The sequence below is a fragment of the Ciconia boyciana genome, chromosome 12 (genome assembly GCF_034638445.1).
Source record: "Ciconia boyciana chromosome 12, ASM3463844v1, whole genome shotgun sequence".
Lineage (NCBI taxonomy): Eukaryota > Metazoa > Chordata > Aves > Ciconiiformes > Ciconiidae > Ciconia > Ciconia boyciana.
This window is the reverse complement of record NC_132945.1, coordinates 16,257,369-16,277,290: the sequence shown is the minus strand read 5'-3', so window position 1 is coordinate 16,277,290 and position 19,922 is coordinate 16,257,369. Positions and strand designations below refer to the sequence as shown.

General features: G+C 35.7%; 1 protein-coding gene across 2 annotated transcripts in view; it reads left to right on the top strand.

Annotated features, from left to right (window-relative positions):
• Positions 1-19,922, top strand: part of RADX (RPA1 related single stranded DNA binding protein, X-linked) — a 29,439-nt gene that overhangs the window by 1,897 nt on the left and 7,620 nt on the right. The window contains exons 2-12 of one of the 2 annotated variants that reach the window (XM_072877268.1): positions 46-188; positions 2,523-2,715; positions 5,994-6,102; positions 6,256-6,347; positions 6,442-6,564; positions 7,738-7,845; positions 9,499-9,666; positions 10,240-10,400; positions 10,904-11,115; positions 12,242-12,310; positions 17,599-17,678. In XM_072877268.1, coding sequence (XP_072733369.1) covers positions 46-188; positions 2,523-2,715; positions 5,994-6,102; positions 6,256-6,347; positions 6,442-6,564; positions 7,738-7,845; positions 9,499-9,666; positions 10,240-10,400; positions 10,904-11,115; positions 12,242-12,310; positions 17,599-17,678 — 1,458 coding nt within the window. The remainder of the gene's footprint in view (positions 1-45; positions 189-2,522; positions 2,716-5,993; positions 6,103-6,255; positions 6,348-6,441; positions 6,565-7,737; positions 7,846-9,498; positions 9,667-10,239; positions 10,401-10,903; positions 11,116-12,241; positions 12,311-17,598; positions 17,679-19,922) is intronic. The other variant, XM_072877269.1, reaches the window with a different exon arrangement.

Sequence of the window (19,922 nt, the reverse complement as noted above, 5' to 3'; positions counted from 1 at the left end):
ATAAATGCTCTTTTTTGGTCTTTTTTTTTTTTTCTTTAACTTTAGTCTCCAAGCTGACTTCTCTTGGTCAGCTGGAAATGACCTGGAGAAGCAGAGTTCACTTCCATCCACTTCTTGTGAGAGTCCTGCACAAATCTAGACTAAGGTACTACGGGAAACCAGAGAAAAAACTGCATATGCCTTATCAGGTAAAGAGGGCTAAATACATAGGTTAGCACTTGAACAAATAGCTGTAGGATATTTGGAAATCATTATTACCACATAGTAAGCACATAAAGTTAAGATTTATGTTGTAGCTACTTTATGTTAAAAATGCTACGTTTACAAAAATGCCGAGCCCTTTAGAGTAGGAAATGGTGAATTTAGTGATCTAACTTGAGTGGATGTGTTTCAGTTACTATAGTTCAGTTGAGCTTTTTGTGAAGAAAAAAAAATATTTGGAGTTTTTAGTAGCATAACAGCCTAAATGTTTCTGGTGTCTATGCTTTGGAAGTTGGAGTTAGTCTGTCTTGTCCAAAAAAAAGCGAACAAATTTTAACAAATTGTATCCCCCAGTTCTCTCACCTGGTGACTTCTAGATAGATTGTTTTACTGTAAAATTCTTAATTATTTTCCTAATATGTTTTACTTGTGATATTTTTGTGTAGAGCTTCTTGGAAATGGAGACAGGAGGTGTGATGGGTTGGTCCTAGACAGCAACTAAGCACTCACCAGCTGGTCGTTTGCTCTCCACTGCCCCCTCCAGAGAGGTGGGGGAGAGAATTGGAAGAGCAAAAGCGAGGAAAAACCCTTGGGTTGAGATAAAGACAGTTAAAGGTGAAGGGGGGAAAAAAGGGCAAACAAGTGATGCGAAAGCAATTGCTCACCACCTCTCACCAGCAGACCGATGCCCAGCCAGTCTCTGAACAATGGGTACTTTGGGAAGACTAGCAGGCCGTTGTACATCTGAGCATGATGTTACATGGCATGGAATATACCCTAGGTCAGTTCAGGTCAGCGATCTCGGCTGTGTCCCCTCCCAGCCTCTTGCTCGCCGCTAGCTTACTCGCTGGGGTGGCAGAGTGAGAAACAGAAAGACGTTGACACTGTGCAAGCACTGTTCAGCAACAGCTAAAGCATTGGTGTGTTATCAACACTATTTTAGTCACAGATCTAAAATGCAGTACCATGCAGGCTGGTACAAAGAAAATAAAGTCTGTCCCAGCCAGACCCCATACAGAAAGACAACACTTTACAAAGAGCTCCAGTAACTCATAGGAATTCTTCCATGGGGAGAGAGAGGTATGAAACGTCTTAATGAAGGGCTGTGGTGTTTTCACATTTCATGTTTCCATTCCCTTTGCACATGAAGGTAAATCTGGGTCTTCTTATTGGAGGTGCTTCTTGGTAGACAGTCTAGATGATACTCCTAACTTTCGTGGCAGTTCATCAGTCGCATTTTCTGGTATTAGTTGTAGAATCAATACCCAGAGCTGATTTAGCTCAATAAGTTAGGAGACAGATTTTACATGCTTTTTGCTTTATGCATTCCTTCTTTAGATAGTGTTGAATTATTGTTATTGGATAAAAACCAATGGGATAACAAAAGATTCTATTATATAATGGTTTACTTTCAAGGATGCACGGTTCATGACTAATTAGGAATATTAGAATGAGCTAACAAGTGTTGATTTGTATAATGTCTGTATTGAACTTGGAATAAGGAAAAGAGGATTTTAGAAGCAGCAAGGGCAAAAAACACATAAGGTGTTAGATACGTTCAACAATGGTGATATATTAAAGAGTGGATGGTAGTATGAACAAAAGCAGATGATTGTTTGAAGCTGACAGATGAATGGATAAAATGAAGCATTTTGATAGAGCTGAGATTTTTTTTTTTCAGTGGATTGCTACCTTTTAAGATCATTATAAGACTGTTTAAAAATCTTTTTCACTGCTCAGTTATGGATTCAAAGTTCGCCCAGTTTAAAATTATAATTAGGTAGAAATCTTTGTTGTGAGAAAAACTTCAATGAAAAGATAGTGGTTTGCAATGCAGATTTTCTGCATTTTTTTCTTGAAAATCAGACTTGTATCGTGTTTAGATCAAGAATGTTTAGCAAATGGACCTGTAACATCTCAACTTCCAAAATATGTTTTTCCTTCATGGATATTTTGAAATGTTATTCTAAATACAGCAGTGTCTCTGATAAAGAAGAATCTTTTCAGTATTGTTTCTTGTGCATGGTATTTCCCCAACCTCCTCCAAAAACCATAGCGTGAAACTGGCGTAACCTACCATTACTGAGCACTTGAAAGATAAGAGTTTGGGCTGGGGTAGTTGTGGAAGAATTCTTTTGTGAAAATTAGGGATTTCTTCAACTCTAGTATTCAATACAAGTTTTGGAACATACCCTGTATCCATTTGTGATCATCAGAGGAATTGTTCATGAGTCAAGTAGCTGATGCACTATCCGAAATAAATATGTACCAGAATGATGATAAATAAAAGATGAATGTATTTTGTCTCTTTTTTTCTTTAGGCTTACTTTGAAGTTGCTGATGGTTCAGGCATGATGTCAATGGTTTTGTGGAATTCATTATGTCCTGAATGGTATAACAGTATGAAGGTTGGCACAGTACTACTTCTTGAACAGTATGCTATCAAAACCAGTTACCCATTTAAAACACAGCCAACCCCAGGGGATTCACAGATGAAGAGATTTGCTACAATTGGTTAAGTATTGCAGAAACCTGTTTTGATTCAATGAAATGTAGCTGTAAAAAGGTAGCTCTTCACAGAAATAAAATAGAAAGTGATCTGTTGCTGAGACTAATTGATAAGGTATATATCCTTAAATATAAGCTTTGAAAGGTCTCTTAGCATCCAAGTTCTTATTGGTCCCTGTTTATATTTGGATCATGTCTACAAAGTTTATTGCCACAATTAGTTAAAACCTTTATTTAAAAAATAAATAAAAATCTAATCCCTGGTTTCAAGTATTGGGGTCATAAAGACAGGCCTCTGGTACTGAATTTTAGTCTGATTCTGCTTCCTGATTAATAATACAGATATCGTTTGTGCACTGCTCGCACCTTCTTCTAGGTCATTGAAGCACATTGTCACCTGATCTGACTTCAGATTTTAGTGTATATGGTCAAGGCCCAGAGTATCTGCAAAGCTCCACTGAATAAAAAGTTGCATTGATGACTGCTGTCTGTGCTGAAACGGCAGCACCATGGGAGTGCATATATGAAGAATATTCCTTGGCTATGAGAAAGTATTTTCTTACTTGCGGTTGTTTAGTGGGACAGATATTCAAAGGAGCTATGCTACAGAAATACAAGTGCTGCAATGTAACAATAATAGCCTTTTCAAACTGGATTTGGTCAACATGTTGGGGTTTTTTCTCCTACTTTGCTGAACATGAGTTCTTTCCCCTCTTGTGCTTTTAAACTCAGAACAAAATGTCAGCCAACATTCAGAAAATTCAAATAACTTCCTTGAAACAAGCAACTATGTGTGTTAGTGAAGGATGATGTATGTACAGCTTATTAATGATGACAGTTTCCTAATGTGGTTGCTACAGTGCACAAAAATAAACAGTATTTTCACTGCTAGAAGCAGTGTATTCTCTGCCTAATGTATCTTTGCCTTAAAACCAGATCTTAATGTCTGAAGTGTTTGTGACGAGTTGGCAGGAGAGAGAAATGTTTAGCCAGGAATAGAAGTTTGTGAGGGAAGCTGATGATAATTACAAGCCAGCCCTGAAAACAAGTATAATTGCCACAAAACCTTTCTACGGGAAAAGGACAGAATAAAATACACTGTCTGACGTGACTTTCTCTATGGGCAAATACCACTTCATTTTAATGGCTTCATTCACACTACACTACTGATTTCTGCAAGCATTATTGGGGTAGAAATGTTAACGAAGAGATCAAAATGGAAAATTAGGCCAATGGGCTGTAAATGGTAATAGATGTGTAATGGAAGAATTAAAAGTCAGTCTGTAGCAAAGTGCCATGGTGTATTTTCAGACTGCGGATAAACGGTAGAAATTACTAATCTACAGTTCCTGTTGATGTATGTACAGTATCTTATTTCTTTTCTCAGCACAAAGGTCAGAATTTTGTCTTAATATGAACTTACAAAGCACATAACACCATGCATTGATGGATCCTATGCCCATATATCCTGTAAGAAGAGAGTCTAAAGAGAACAGAATATCCAGAAAAATTTCTAGAGCAGTTATAAAATCAATTTTATGCAACTCCTGGTACATGGCTGGTTTGGTGGGGTTTTTTTTTTGTTCAGATGAAGTGACATTTAATGCCTCACTAATTACTCCATTAATATGAATATCTCTGTATATGCTCAATATGGTGCAATATTTCAGTTCTTTTTAAGCATGCACAATGAGTACTCCAAAAGTTCTTCAGCTAGATAGTTAATCAATTACACTGAATTGCTTAAGTAACAATTCCTTTTTCCATCATCGATTTCCAATTTGTAATTCTATCAAATCCCAACTTTCCAGTGTTTCCTTACAACCATTCACCTGTAAATGTTGTCAGATGTATCTGGAGGGTTAACAAGGCCACAAGGGAAAGGGCTTTCCAAATTAAGAGTTCTTGCAAGACAGTATGCTTCTGGGATATTCCTAGATTTCTGTGAAGCAAGTTCTGCATTGCTTGCTTCTGTTTGCAGCTGCAGCATTGTATGACATGCTGACAGGTGCTGTTTCAGAACCTAAAACCATTGGAGCTTAGTACCAACACCTTGAATTCAACTGCTAGGCAACGTGTGCATTTCACAGATCACTGAAATTATGTGGTACTGATGAAAACTGCTGTTTTGAATAGCCTGGACTGACCTTAGCTTCTGAATCATCCCAGGGTGTAGTCCTGAGTTGAATATATGACTTTTATCTAATCTCAAAATGACAAAACAATTGATAAATAGTTTTGATGCATGGGAAAGTTTTGTTTTCAGGAATTTTCTCTGAGATGCTGTCCTAGAACACCATATGAAAAACCATGCTTGTCCTCCAAATACATGTCTAGAAAGCAGCAGCCAAAAGAAAATTCCTAAGCAGAGGATCTGATGTCAAGTATAACACCTTCCTAATGTTGCACCGCTAGGGTGAGGGGCCGGATATAATTATATAAACAATTGTATACATTATTTCTACCTATTTAATTACTTTTCTGGGTGCATTATTTGAATAATCCCTTACCCAAACCCAAGCATCCTGTAGAAACTTCATCAGAATCTGTCTTTTTCATACCAGCAAGATTTGTCTTCTTATGAGAGAGACAGTAGAGTACCACCTTGTGTATTCTAGATGCTGAAGCCCTTCCTCCTGTATTTATCTGGTTGCAGGACCCCCCACTTCCCCCAGTGCTTCACCATGTTTGGTATTCAGCATCTAAACAGTCTACTTAATAAATTAAATTTTTCAGGTGCTATAGAATAGACATGAGAAGACCTTTTGTTTTCCTCCACGGCCATGATGTGTTTCTATCATATTAATAACTGCCTGAACTGGTATCAGATGTGGAAGTTCTCATCTGATAGTTCTGTCTCCTGTTTTACTTCATTGTCTGCAAGTCAGTTTTAGATCTTAGTGACATTTGAGAATGAAGCTAGCATAAAAAGTGCTTCATATCTAATCAGTATTGTAGTATTAGTTTCTGTTGCTGGTTTTTAAAATATCTGGCTGGATCGGACTAATTGGCTCATGTAGGGAATTGGAAAGTTTTAACATTGCTCACATTATAAAATTGCATTGTTGAATGCTGTACCTGAATTCCTTACTTTATTTTGATGAAAACATAAAGTCATAAGAATTGATTAATAATTTCACAAGCAGTGAGACAAAGTTGGAATACTTTATTTAAGAAACTTTACCCTGGGTTTTTTGTGGGGGTTTTTTTAAAGTTTTTATTATTATTATTATTATTTGTATTTATGCCTTAAAGGTTACTGACTTTTTTTTTTTCTTTGTCAGAAATCAGCCTTAATGTTCGAGACCCTCCTACTAAAATAAGTATTATTCCAGAAGAAATGGTTAAGCCAGAGTGGGGATTACCTGAAGTTAAATATCGGTTTATAACAAGGTAAAATAGAATTTTGTTGGTTGTCAAGCTGGAACTTAAATTTCACTACTTTACACTGAATGTTAATTGGAAATGTTTTTTGAAAAGTTTCTGAGAAAGCTTTATGTTTTGTTATTAACAAATACCCACATTTTTGTTCTGTTTTGGTTTTAGGTCAGAACTGGATGACTTACCAAACAATCATTCCTGTGATGTTATTGGTCTTGTGACATTTGTAGGAAGGGCTGAACGAGCAAGAAAGAGAGGTTTTTCTATAAATATGACTTTCAGAATTTATCAATCAATTTTTAACTTTCTGAATAAATGCTTATACATTTTTCTTAATATTTGTTTATGTAGAACATGGTGAAGACTTCTGGCTCTATCGTTGGGCACATGCCATTGATGGGACCTCAGACCAACCATTCATACTGGAATTATTTGCAACTTCTCAGCCAGATGTGTTTGAGCATATTCACCCAAGTATTCATCTCTCTATAATACTTATTAATAATTATTTATAGTGTTTTTCTAGTTGGTTGCTAATTTCAAATTCTGAGTATAATTGCCACTGAATAAAAAATTGCCATGGTTTATCTCCTCAAACAGAAAATTCTGATCAGAAATTAAAATTTAAAAATAAAAAAAATTAGTTTAAATGTTTGAAACGTTTATCATATCGCAATCTGCCAGTTAGTCTAAACAAATGGATGGGCAGCTGGGCCTGGGGCTCATCTGATCTCATTAATTGCAACAGAAACTTAAGTGAAGCACCTGGGGCAACATCTCTTGTGTCAGAGGCAAATAAAGGCGGCAGCTGGTCAAATCTGTTACTTCTTTTGTCCTGTAAATAAGTATTTTTTAAATAGATGGGAATAGGTTAAGAGGATTGGAGGAAAGGAGAGGTGAAGGTGGAAAAGCTTAATTTCTTTGAATAAATATTTTTTGGCCAAATAGCAGTCATCAGCCAACTGTGTTAGTTATTGCATGTGAGCTAAGAATGATAAATTTCAAACTGGAGAATCCTTGATTAAGGATTTTAAAAGGGCTTTAAATATTTCTTTTTGCCTTCTTTCTCTTCTCCTCCAAGCACTCATCCTTCCATTAACACTGGTTAGTGTCACGTGCATTTTTTATATCATACGATGCAGAACCAGCTGCACAACCCTGTTAAGGTTATGGCTGCATTCATCTTGAGTGTTCTGGGGAAATGGCAAAGAATGACATTCCAGTGTTTAACTGGGATGTTAACAAAAGAGTGAGTTTGTACTCTATGTCGAAGTTTTGCAGTGACATGTCATGATTTCTTGTGCTTTCCACGATTTTATGCTTTTTATCCTTCAGAAACACAGCCATCTAATATCCATATTTTTACTATTTGTTTCATTGATATCCTACCTGATGAAGTATCTCATCTTTTAGTCCTAATATGTATGCTGAAATTTCCTTGCACAGTTATTAAATTGAAAATATAATTACATCTCCATATTGTGATTTGTAACAGAGGCTCAATACATGCTGAAGCATTCGTAGGGTCAAGAACTAAAATGTCTTGTTTAGAGCACTTAATAAAATTAATTCAGTGTGTGTCAGTCTTGACATTCTAAAATCGATGAAGTATCAGGAAAAAAACTGAATGTTTTTTTCTTTCTCCAGTGACATATTTGGTGTGTACACAGATGAGAGTGGTACGGGACCTTACTGAGAATCCTTCCAGCACAATTTACCTTACAACTTCAAATGAAAGTCAAATATTCATTACAGGTAACTTAAACTAGTTTTACTTTTATGTAGTTCTCATCTTACTTCTTTGGAAAGGATATTTTCATTTTACAACAAAATAATCAGTGCATAGTATTAGTTTCCTTGTCAGAAATGACTTTGAGTTGATAATGAAATACCATTGCAAAAAGAAAAGGGCAAATTGCATTCTTGTGAGGCATTAATGGGTGTGTCTTATGAAAAGTACCCAAGTATTATTAGGTTAAGTCATATGTTTACTAATTCTTTCAGACTGTTTTAATCCTTTCATAGTGTAGCAGTGCAGATTATCACTTCCTTAAAAACATTTAAAATCACTTGCAGCTTTTCTGGCTTACAGATTTCCCTATTAGAAAAAAAATGGGTGTAGTTGTCCTAAATTTATCTTAGCTAATCTTTTTCACCAAATATTTGGAGAGCTATTACGTTTCATCTTTCCCAATGTGCAGGGCCTTATGCAGACCACGTGGTCTGGGAAGGGACGTGGTGCTGGGCTGCACTGAAGGAGCATTCCTTCTATATAGTCTTGTTTGAATATTCCCTTCTGCAGTTACAATACTCTTTATGGCCCTGTGATACTGTACACTAGATACCACCAGTCAGTGTGTCACAGGCAGGACCAGGCACAGCTGTTTATAGTATATTTGCTCTTGAAACAGGAGGCAGATTATAGCAGTGTTGCAGGCAAGTGATGTACTGGCCTAATTGCAAGGGAGTGTAAGATGCAATAGGTGTATCTTTCCTGTGTTTGTTTATCCAGCTCATTTCTTCAGTGTTCCTAACGTATCAGTCACCCAGTCTGAATCTTTCCTCTGGCAAGTAAGAATAGAGGAAAATATGTGCTTAAAAGGTACCTGAACATAGTCAGTTCTATACACATGGTCTTTCCTGACAAGCTGGGTAGGGTGTTTTATGCTTAACTGGACTAGCAAAGCAAGCTAGTCTTTTTGTTAGTAGGTTTCTAATGATTTAATTTGCTCCTAAATGAAGGGTTTGAGAGGTTGGTTTTTTCCTTTGCTTTCCTTTCGTATATTTTGTGCTTAATTTTCTAATTAAATACTTAAGCTTTCCCCCACCCTAGCTTTAGTTCATTTTATGTCTGTTTGGGTCCTAAGTAAGAACTACAGCTGGAGATTGCAAACCATTGGGTGAAATCTATTTCAGTTCACAGCTTAGACGTAGACCTGGTCAGATTACAATTTATTTGATAAAACTGGTATTTAGTCCATATTTTGGTTTTAAACCAGCCAACAGTGAATACATACCTTGCCAATTACCTGTCAGTAACAATTTTTGCTGAACCCTATGAAGATGATTTATCTGCTCTTTCCTGATAATAAAACAATTTCTGATCATTTCATTATTTTGTATGCTCCTGTGAGAAAGTATTCTGGTAGCATTTTTGCTAGTTGTTTTCTTTCTTTCTATTACTTCACATTTGTCTAACTTTCAGTGTCAAATGCAAGTGTTAGTCAAGGAATTCGAGATACTCATTTCATAAAACACTGTTGACTAGTGGAAGGATGTGTTTTGTATTCTCTAGCCCAGTTTTTCTTAATTCATTTTTTCTATGTAGTGTTCAGAATAGTTTCAAGACAAGAACGGATTACAGTAACCTGCTTTGGTTTTGATACCAGATTGTTTTTGTTTTGAAAGGGTGGCACAAAGGTCAGCCATACACCAAGGATACCAAAGTGAAAAACTTCATTCAGTGGACTAAAACACAAAGTGAAGCTGATCAAATGAAGAAAACTGTCATTGGTGGCTATTATCCTTTTCCACGACCTCCAAATAATTTTTTGAAATATTGTAAAAATAATAAAGGTATCATACCATCAAATATCTTTAAGATTTGTAGCCTTTTTCAGTTCAGTCTTACTCCAAGGATTTAAAGCATTGGTTAAAAAGCAACACAGTTACTATTAGTGATTACACAAATTTGTAATGTCTTTTAAGAAAAACTCCCTTTCATGACTAGAAGTATCATAGGCTAAATCCTCATCTTACAAAAAGTGTCATGGCACCATTAGCTGCAGGAGAACTGTACCAGCTTACGTGAGCTACGGATCTGCCCAGAAGTTTTACTCTGAATATTCTGCTAAATCAGAATTAAAGACAGTTATACTGAAGAATACAGTGAATTAGAAATTTCACCTGAAACAGAAATTGTGATATCTGATAATGCATATTAAAAGTTGCTTGTGAGCTAAAAAGGTTTATTGTTTAAATTTTTTTCCATGTGATGTGAACAACAAAAAGATTTAAAATTCTTCAAAAATGTAATTTTACATAAATTTAATATTTAATAACAAATTATCTTTTATTTTGAGTCTTGCATTCAGACATTTTGATATTGTATTTCTTTAAAACTTGTTTATGGAAATTTCATTTTTGCAGTTGAATCGGTTTTGAAAGCCATAGGTGAAACGGGGAAAGAGATTGAAGACTTGCACTACAGAGAACACAAGCGCATTGCTGTTCAGGGAATAATTAGTGCCATAAGATACGTCAGCTGTAGCGATGCAGCTGAAGAAGCCCCAGGAGTGGAACTTGTTCAGGTACAGTGTTTGAGAATTAATGGTATAGCACTTAAGCAACTACAATTGTAAATAGAATGGAGAATTTTGCATTTGAGTTCAGAACCTAGCTATGTTGTCTCTTGATTAACTTCATTTGCTATTTTGAGAGCAAAATTTTTGAAAGTCATAATTTAGCACTTTTTAAAAAGCAATGATTCAGTGCTTTTCTGAAAGTGTTAGGACATTCCTACATAAAACTACATAACTGTTTAGAAGTTACTAGTTTGACTGACTGGATAACCTAATGTAAATTCGAATGTGGGAGAGGCAACTACTGCAACATGCTCAGTGTCACTTCCTAGACAGAATTTATCTTATTAATATGATTAGAAAATAATTTCTGCTAGGCATAATGTGACTTTCAGAAGGTAGGGTAAATTGTTCTGTTCCTTTAAAAGTTACTTTAAAACTTGCAGGTTTTTGAGTTGGAAGCAATAACTTTAAGTGCTTTGAAACTCTTAAACAATTAACTGTTGTTGCAGAAAGATACTTCTCAGTCTCTTGAAAGTTCTGCTGTGTCCAAGGAAGACTGTGTTCACAAGGGAAAAAACACCAACCCTCACAATAAAGAACTTAAGTCTTTTCTGGGGCCACATTGCACTCCCGGGGAACAACATCAGCACCAAGCTCTACTGTCAAAAAAGAGTTCAGTCAAGAGAAAGATACCACGCAGATTAAATACAGATGCAGAACAGTAAGCTCTCTTCATAAATGTGTAGTGGATGTTCTAACAAGTGTTTTTGGAAATTAATTCAGAGCCCAGGCCATAGAAATTACATAAGAAAGCTTTAAAAGCATCTATAGTTTAATCTTTAAAAGGTAGTTAGGTACTTTTCCTAGCATCAGGTGATGACAATTGTACTGTTCAGACTAATGAAAGATTGATTAAAGCAGGTGTCTGGTTTGCAATGCTCTCTTCTGATTAATATTTATGCTACTTTGTTGTTAGCCTCACAGATTTGAAATAAAAGTAGTTAATACACGAACCATATATAGTTTAGTGACATAGCCGTGGAACAAGCAACAGTTTCAGTGCTGTGAAGAAATAAGATTTCTTAATTTCCTGTTCCTTAATTTCAAACACACCTTATTTTTTTCTTTCTGGTTAATGGAATGTCCTGCATGTAGCTGTAACTTGCTGTCAGAAAGGCAAGTAGATGGTGGTCCCATGCTGACCTAAAGGCTCAAAATAACTTGTAGTACTATGGCTCTGCTTGTGATGGGATTTCATGAAATTGTATTGCATCTAGTCAGACACAGAAAGGATACCAGTCTGATATAAGGAAATGGAATAGGACAAAATAATTTGTCTGATACAACTGTATTAGGTTAAAGAGTAAAATATCTGCTTGTATAAGATTGCCCTTTGTTGCAATGCTTGTGCAAAATCTGATGTACCCATACTTAGTATGAAAAGCCTGGTGTATACATTGACAGATTTAATGTTGCAAAAATCTAGCCAGTCACGTCTTTTTTTTTTGTAGTGGATTTCTCATGCTGTAAAGGGCATTTTTTTCTTCTCAACTTTTCACATCCAAAAGTCATTTTGTGGGTAGAGGGTGGGAATTCAGAATATTTGGAGGGAAAATGAGATTAAATATAATTAGGATTAAAAGAAAACTTAAGAAAACCCTGGTGAATAGAAGTTCTGTCTTGGCAAGTGTTACAGCAGACTTGTTAGTGGATTTCTGTTCCGTAAGGAAAATTCCACCATTTGAGTGTCTTAGGTTCGTTCTGAAAGAAAAACAGGCATGTTCTTTGCTTTGTGTATTTCCATTTAACTAAATACTTGGAAGTAATGGTGAATTTCCTACTTTAAGGGGAAGTGCATCTGTTATTCCTGTATCATCTTACCCCTATTTCACACGGTCTGCAAGAAGAAAATTTGGGTAAGTCATGTGAAGTTAATTATGTTAGTAATTGCAATGATGAAATAAAGATATTTGAAGTGAAACTTTTACAGGTCAAGAATCTGCATGGAAGTTAAATGAAAGAACAGATCAGGGTAAAGTTTAACATTTTCTTTTTGTTTCCTCTGCACTGATTCTAGTTCAAATATATTGGATTATTTTATTCTGAAACATAATTTTGAGTGTGTTATTAAACATATTTTTATATCATTACTAGTGCTACTGAAGGAATATATAGTAACGGGTCCATCATGGTAAGCAGAGTAAGATATGTAGTCTTTGTTTCAGAGAGATTACGGTTTAAGTAGGAAATTCAAAGGTAGGAGGGAGGGATGCTTGATTAGCAAGCAGAGTGAACAATGTAATAGCATTATGGATTTGCTAGTGGTGGTTGAGCTATATATCATCCTTGGTGCTACAGAGATGTAAGTATAGTTGTCCCTGTGAAGCCACTTGGCTCCTTCCACTACCTAACACTCAGTCTTTATTGAACTTGGTTTGGATCCAGAGAAGCATTTTTTTTAAAAAATCCAGGTAGGAATTTCAAATCCAGAGCCCTGACAAGTCTGGAACCTAATGAAGTAACTACAAATGGGAAATTATTAAGAAAACTGAATGAATGTTGTTATTTGGGGTAAAAAGCTACTTTCCTTCATGCATTTTGTTTAAGGGCCATAAATTCTTGTCATTTGTTCCAAACACAGCTCAGGTAACTTGAATGTTTGAACTCTTTGGTGTCAGTAACTTCAGATGTTTGAGGTTTTTGGCAGTGGTGATTTGGGCTTGTGTCATGAGTACGTATGCCTTCTTCATTTACTTTCAGCACCTCTTCCCTCCCCACTAAAACAAAGAATCATGGTGCTAGGGATATAGCAACAATAGTAATGATGGAGTTGATCATAAGTTGTTGACGATTCTGCCAGTATTACTGCCCTGCAAGCATGCCTATTTTCTTGAAAAACATTTCTTGGAAGCTAATTTGCAAAAGCTTTTTCTGTGGGATAAACAAGGCTCTTTTGAGCCCACATGTCTGTTGTTCGCTCTGGTCCTCTTCGTAGATGCTGCATTTTATAGGGGAAATGGTTGCCTGACTCTGCAACCCATTCTTTAAAAGCATGACACCTGCCTTAGTCACATCTCTGCAGGTGGTGCAGGAGTTTGCAGGGACTTGTGGCACAAATCCATAGGAAGATCAGGAGGTTTTTTGGAATGTGAGGAATCCTGTTTTCTTTCGCTTGCTGAGAAATGTTCCATTTTTTCTTGGGGGTGGAGGGTGGGAAGGATGTTTTCTCCCCGTTTCTTAAAAGTGAAGCAATAAGTTAAGGCGTGTTTACTTTGTTCTCTGCTTTTCTCAATCTGCTACTCTCCTCGCTACCTGTGTGTCCACTCTATGCCATTAGTGCTAGAACCCCAACTAAAGGAGGAGAAAGTCTGTGTTGGATTATGGAAAGCTGTTTCACTCTATATAATTAAAAGGTAACTTGTGTATTTCTGTAATTAACTATGAAGTTGCGCTGAATTCTCCAAATTGCAGGAGAAAAATAGAAAGTTAGCCTGACATACCTTAAAATTGCATTGTTTTTTGTTCTGTTGCTTAGAAGTAGCAGAATGTTGGCTCTCACTGAAATATTTTAATACATTGATGAAATAACAACAGTAGAGATATATTTTGAAGTACGTGTTCTAGCTTAGATTATTTTGCATCAAGTATTTTGTGTAGTTTTTCAGCATGTGGTTGCATTTTTTAAGTTTTTTTTGTTTTTAAACAGTAAAAGCTTATTTTAAGGCTCTTTATTGACAGCCTCAGTTCCTACATTTCTGAGGTAACTTATTTATCTGATTATTAAGGGTTTCAGAAAAAACAAGGTAAGAGGAAACTGGTTAATTTAATATTATTGTTGACATATATCCTTGCTAGTAGAGACATTAAACATAAATGTACTTTTAAGCATTTAATATACCCCAAAGTAGTTTAATTTATAGTTTATTGTGAATGGGAAAAGATCAGGAATTTCAGAAAGGCTTATTTTTATGTGGAAGTGAAAAAAAAACATAGTAGTTTTCTTAGCATTTTAATCTTTGTCAGTTTAGCACTGCAGTTACCATGGAGTTGCTGGTGCACTACATGCTCACACTCTACACTGCTTGAAAGTAACTTGTTCGTATGCTTCTATCCTTGCAGTTTCACTTCTAAATGTTTATGTAACGTAGACTCTTTTCTCCTTTTTCCCTCCCCTCTGATGACAGCTAAGGGGTGGGGATTCTATAATATGGGGAAATTCAGCTTGAGGTTTGCATGACTGAAAGTTTCCCAGAATTTGATGTTTCCTTCAGACCCCTTTTTCACATAAATCAGAATTTTTCAGGGAGAAATTGGTAGATATCAACAATCAATTTGTGTAGACCTGTCAAATTATTGTAGAAGGCTGTTTGGTTTCTCTGTTACTTGCCACGGTAGATGCATATACCATAATGGTGTCATGACATTTAAGTTGATTTCAAACCAGTCTATAAAATAAGGCTTTTACCAGTTATATCAGTAGGTGAGGTGTTTTGGTTTGTTGTTTTGACACACTTCAATCCCTTGCATCATTTGGGCATAGCTACAAATTCTAACTATTTTCTTTCTTAATTTTTTTTATCCCATGTAGTCCCAGTGCTTAGGAAGTAGGTGTGAAGCCCAAGACATGCTTATTTTCCCAATATTTTCTAAAAGTATTCATCTGCCATCTATTTTGATTAACGTTATTTTCATTGACGATACTTTAAAGTGAAATGACTGAAAAGGTGAATACCAGTGCATCTGGAAATACTGAATAAAGGCTCACAGATGCAAGTGGGCATCTGTGGAAAGGGGAGTCTGCAGAAGGCAGGCTGAGAATAGCAAATTTGGCATGGCACAAGTTCTCATGAAGCTGGCATGGGCAAAATAGGAATGTGGGTGTTTTGGTGTACAACAGCCACAGCATGTTGTAGTAAATGGAAGGATTTGGGTTAATATCAGGAGGCTTGCAGACATACTGGCTGGCAAAGACGCATATAAACTGTGTGTATAGACAAGTAGGTTTCCCTTACGAACCTATCTCAAGTTACACCGTACACACATCCAGCACAAAGCAGTCCTGCAGGAATAACGTGTCAGGCAGGTAGGAGAAGTCATCCCAGCTACAGATCTGTGAAAGAAGTTGGGAAAAATTGTGACAAGTTATTTTTCATATTTTTCAGAGGCTTTACTAGCTCTAAATCGGAGCCTGTTCACCTCCACAACTAGACAATTTTAAAAGAAAAATAAACCATTTCCATAATATCAATCTGTCAGCAGTATGACTTGGTTTAATCCTCTGCTTTAATGAAGAGGGAAGTTGGCATGTATCTTAACTTGACACATTGATTTCTGAGCAAGCCTGTCCTAACATTGTGCTAGATTTTCATGTCTCTTGTTGAGAAGTCCGAGTCTTGAAAGTGAGAATTAGTTTTGTGGGCGTTAATTTTTAATTAGACTACTTTTGTTAATACTTTTGAAAATGTCTTCTAGTAGCTTGAAAATGTATTAACATAGCTGGTATGTAAATGTTTAATTTATTGTTATGCATACACAGTAATTACTTTCCATGATGGTTCTTGTAAAAGGAATTAATTCTTCATAAGATACTATTTTCCTGGAAACATTCTTTCATCTAGAAATAATACCATAGGAAGTACAATGTAGTTACTGAATTATCGTTTTAGAAAGAGACAAACTTTCCCGCTACCTTTCATCAGAAAACATAAAAATACCACTGCATAAACTTAGATCTGACATCTTGCATGTATCTTTCTGAGGTTGCCATGGACCTCAAAATTTGAAAAATACTTTGGACTACAAAGTCACGTAGAAACACATACAAATTTTCAATTACTAACATTTTCAACACAACTCTGCTCAGAAGCTTGGATGAGTGGTGGGAAGCAAGTAGGGTCATGCTGTTTTAAAGTTCTCTATGTGGCAGCTTTTTTTGTTTGCAAAATTATGTGGCTGAAAACTCAGTTGCACAGTTTGTGCTGCTTAAGTGAGAATTCTTTTGTGCCTAGCGCTGGAGATCACAAGAAGGTCACTGCAGTACTTAGCCCACACCATGATGATAGTGCATTTCATAAAATGTACTTTCATACTCAAAATTACACACAATGTATTTCCTTTTATCTTTTCACTAGATTTTCGGTATTTTCCATTTGTTATGAAACATTGACATGAAATTTTCAAGATATATCCTAGTATGAAATGGCAAAAATTGAAAAAGAAGCTGTAAATCCTTATGACTGAAATACAGAATGTCCCACTAAACAGCATGTTTGACTTTGATTCCTTTTTCACTGTCTATATATTGTCCCTGTGTATTTACAGTTACAATATTTTATTAGTAATTACTTTGGTAGTCTCAAATTTTAATGGTACCTTAACAAAGTCTTGCCTATGTCTCAGTTGCTTGCAATGCAAGATAATCAAGATAGTCTTTTTCTAAGTTTATTCAGACATCATGGTGAGTTTATAATAAGAGGAATGGAGCAAAGAAGAAAGGAATAAATGGGACTAAGAGCTTATTTTACCATGTTGTGGCTGCAGAGCATCTGTTATATTTTTCTGCTGCATAATATCATGGGTAATTCATTAGAGATTGTTAGAGAACAGTTACTTACCGTTAATTCAAAATTTCATGGTTAAAAATGAAAGTATAACAAAAATCTAGTTTGCGTGATTGGACTGATTGTTACAACAGAGTAGTATGTCCAAAGGATTATATATATTTGGAATTTCTCTATCATTTTGGATTCTGGAGTGCTTACGCGGCTCCATTCATGCTTTGGTTTTGACTGCTGAAGGGTGCTAATATGAAAGTGTGGCAGCATGCTGTGCAACCGTTTTTTAGAATCACGTCATAAACCTGTTGGCCATCTGTGATGTTCAGCTTTTAGTCACACATGCTATTTCCAGTAGGTGCCCAGTAGAGGGCAACAAATGCTGGGGTTTGAGTGTAAAATACTTTCCTATCTACTTCATAAAGCAAAGAAATACAGCAGTTCTTGTCCTAAGCTCTGAGCGTAGTAGGTCTCGTTATGTCAAGCTGCTATATTACAATTCTCATGATATGAAACCAGGTACTAGTGCTCACTCATTCGAGCTTGTATCATTTATCGCTAGAAATCTGTCAAGGCTTGAACTTCTGCTGCATAGTGTTTGAGGTTAAATAGGTTTTAAATATATATATACTATAACTTTCTTTTTATAGCTTGAATGAATTTCAACATGAAGATTTTGTGCAAGATAAAAATGGACAGGCTGTATCAGACAGTTTACAGTACTGCACAGGTACGTTGCAAATAGTTGTTACATTAACCTTAGGAGGTTTAAGCCTACTTCTCATCAGGTCCAAAACAGGCAACAAAGATATCCTTATAACCCTTGTTTGTCAAGACAGCTCTTCTGTACCTCTGGCTGCATCAACCTCTAGGGAGCCACTGTAGCAAGTTATTGTTAATGCCATTCTGCTCAGTCATGTCCCTGATGTGTTCTAAAGGATGGCTGGAAGGACTGTGTTGGGCTGTTTCCCAGTATGGGGAATAAATGCTCAGTGTTGCTTTATACAAATTTTAAGTTGGTTTTGTACCTCAGAAGCACTTAGTAGCATAAGACCTCACATTTTCTTTTGGCAGTTTTCTTGCTAGAGTGATCTGCATGTGATAAAATTGTCCCTCTCCAGGAAGGTAGCCCCAAAGCTGTGTGAGTACCTAATGAAAAAGACAAATACAAGATGTGGGAGGAAATGGATGAAACATACAAGCCAGTAATAAGAATGATGTTTGGTTTAGGGATTTTTCTAAGTTAATATTATTAATTTTTTTCTTCTTTGTCTGCAATTGAAAAATAAGCTCGTGTTCCATGCAGTTTGTTTCCTGATATCTGTTTTTGGATGAAGGAAGAAGTCTAATTTGTCAGTTGTCATTATATGCAGTTTGGTCTGTTTTTTATTTCATGCAAATATTTTTACATGTTTCCCTCTTCTCAAAGCTGACCGAATATATTTTGAGTCATGTAATTTTATCTAAAAGTTCGTCTACTACTAGCATTTGTCCCAATATTAACATCTGCCAATTTACGTGTATGTATAACTGTATTATGTATAATGTTGTCCATCCTTTTTATTTTTGCAAGGCAGCAGTTCATCTTAATTTAGTAATGACCTTGATAGGTTTTCTTTGTAGCCTATTGATGATGATCTACTCCATTATGCTGCTTTAAAGCAATAAAAATTACAGTGACTTTTCCCAAATGTTTAATATATTAAGAGACTGAAATGACAAGGAAACTTTTTGGAGAATTGGTAATTATAATATTTGTAATATATTGGTAATTATAATACCAATTGGAAATTGGAGAAAAATTTGTACAGGTAGCTGTTTAAAGTGAAGTTTTATTCCAGAGAAAGAGCAGCTTCAGGTACTATGTAGAGATCTGTTCTTCAAAAGTAAGAAAACATATCTGTAAGCAAGTTTGATAATTAATAACTTTATTGGTTGTTAGTGTTCAGTGAAATTTCTCGTTGCCTTTAAAAATGAGACATCAAATTGAGTGTTCTCACTTGAAATTATTTTTACGGGAATTTCTGGTAGCTGTAGTGTTTATTGTGCTATGCTGTTACTCTCTCTAGAATTGTTGGGATATCGTGTAGATCTCATAAAATGAATGCATGTATGCGGTTTCAATGAGTATCATTTACACTCATATTTCCTCACTGCACATGAAACCCTATTTAACTTCAGTTGGCTGATATTTTGAGTGTAGTCCAAAATAAATGAATCAGTCTCTCATCTAATGTAAGTATGCAATAATTCTGTGAAAATGTTAGTAAATGTAGCTACTAAACATATGCACATATTTTCTCACATAACATCAGTCCTACTGGCAATATTATTAGTCTTATATAAAATACTAATTGTTTAGCTGATGCTAGTTTTATCTAAATAACAGCATGCTTATATTTTGCTTAACAAGCCTACTAATTATGGTGTATGTATCAAAGTGAACACTTGTCTATGCTGTGTTCCTTCAGATTTTGAAGATACCTTTTTTTGTCAGTATTCTGAGATTGTATATCAATTACTTACATATCATATACTTATTTTTCCATTTACTGCTATGCAGGTCATAGGTACCATATAAAATAGAAGAGTGTTACTCGGAGCTTCATAGTGTTGTTACCATGGTCCTAGGTAGAGCTTTTTTTAAAAAAAAAAAAATACCAGCAAGGGAAACTGCCTTTAGCTGCCTTTAGAAGCTATTTATGGGAACGTGAAATTTTTTCCCCCTCCCTTTATAACTATCTATTAGTGGTGCTGACACTTCTGTGTCTTAGCAGCTCTATATCATAGCAGCCTGCATCAAAGTAACACTTTTTGAGTAGTCGTTGGGTAGATGTACAAAAAGAGCCGACAGAGATAGCCAAAACAAAACAAATTATTAAAGTGTATATTTTAAATGTTAAAATATTGGGGGTGGGGAGCAGTACCGGGATAAGCTTCACTCACTGGAATTTCATTTACTCCAGGTACTATT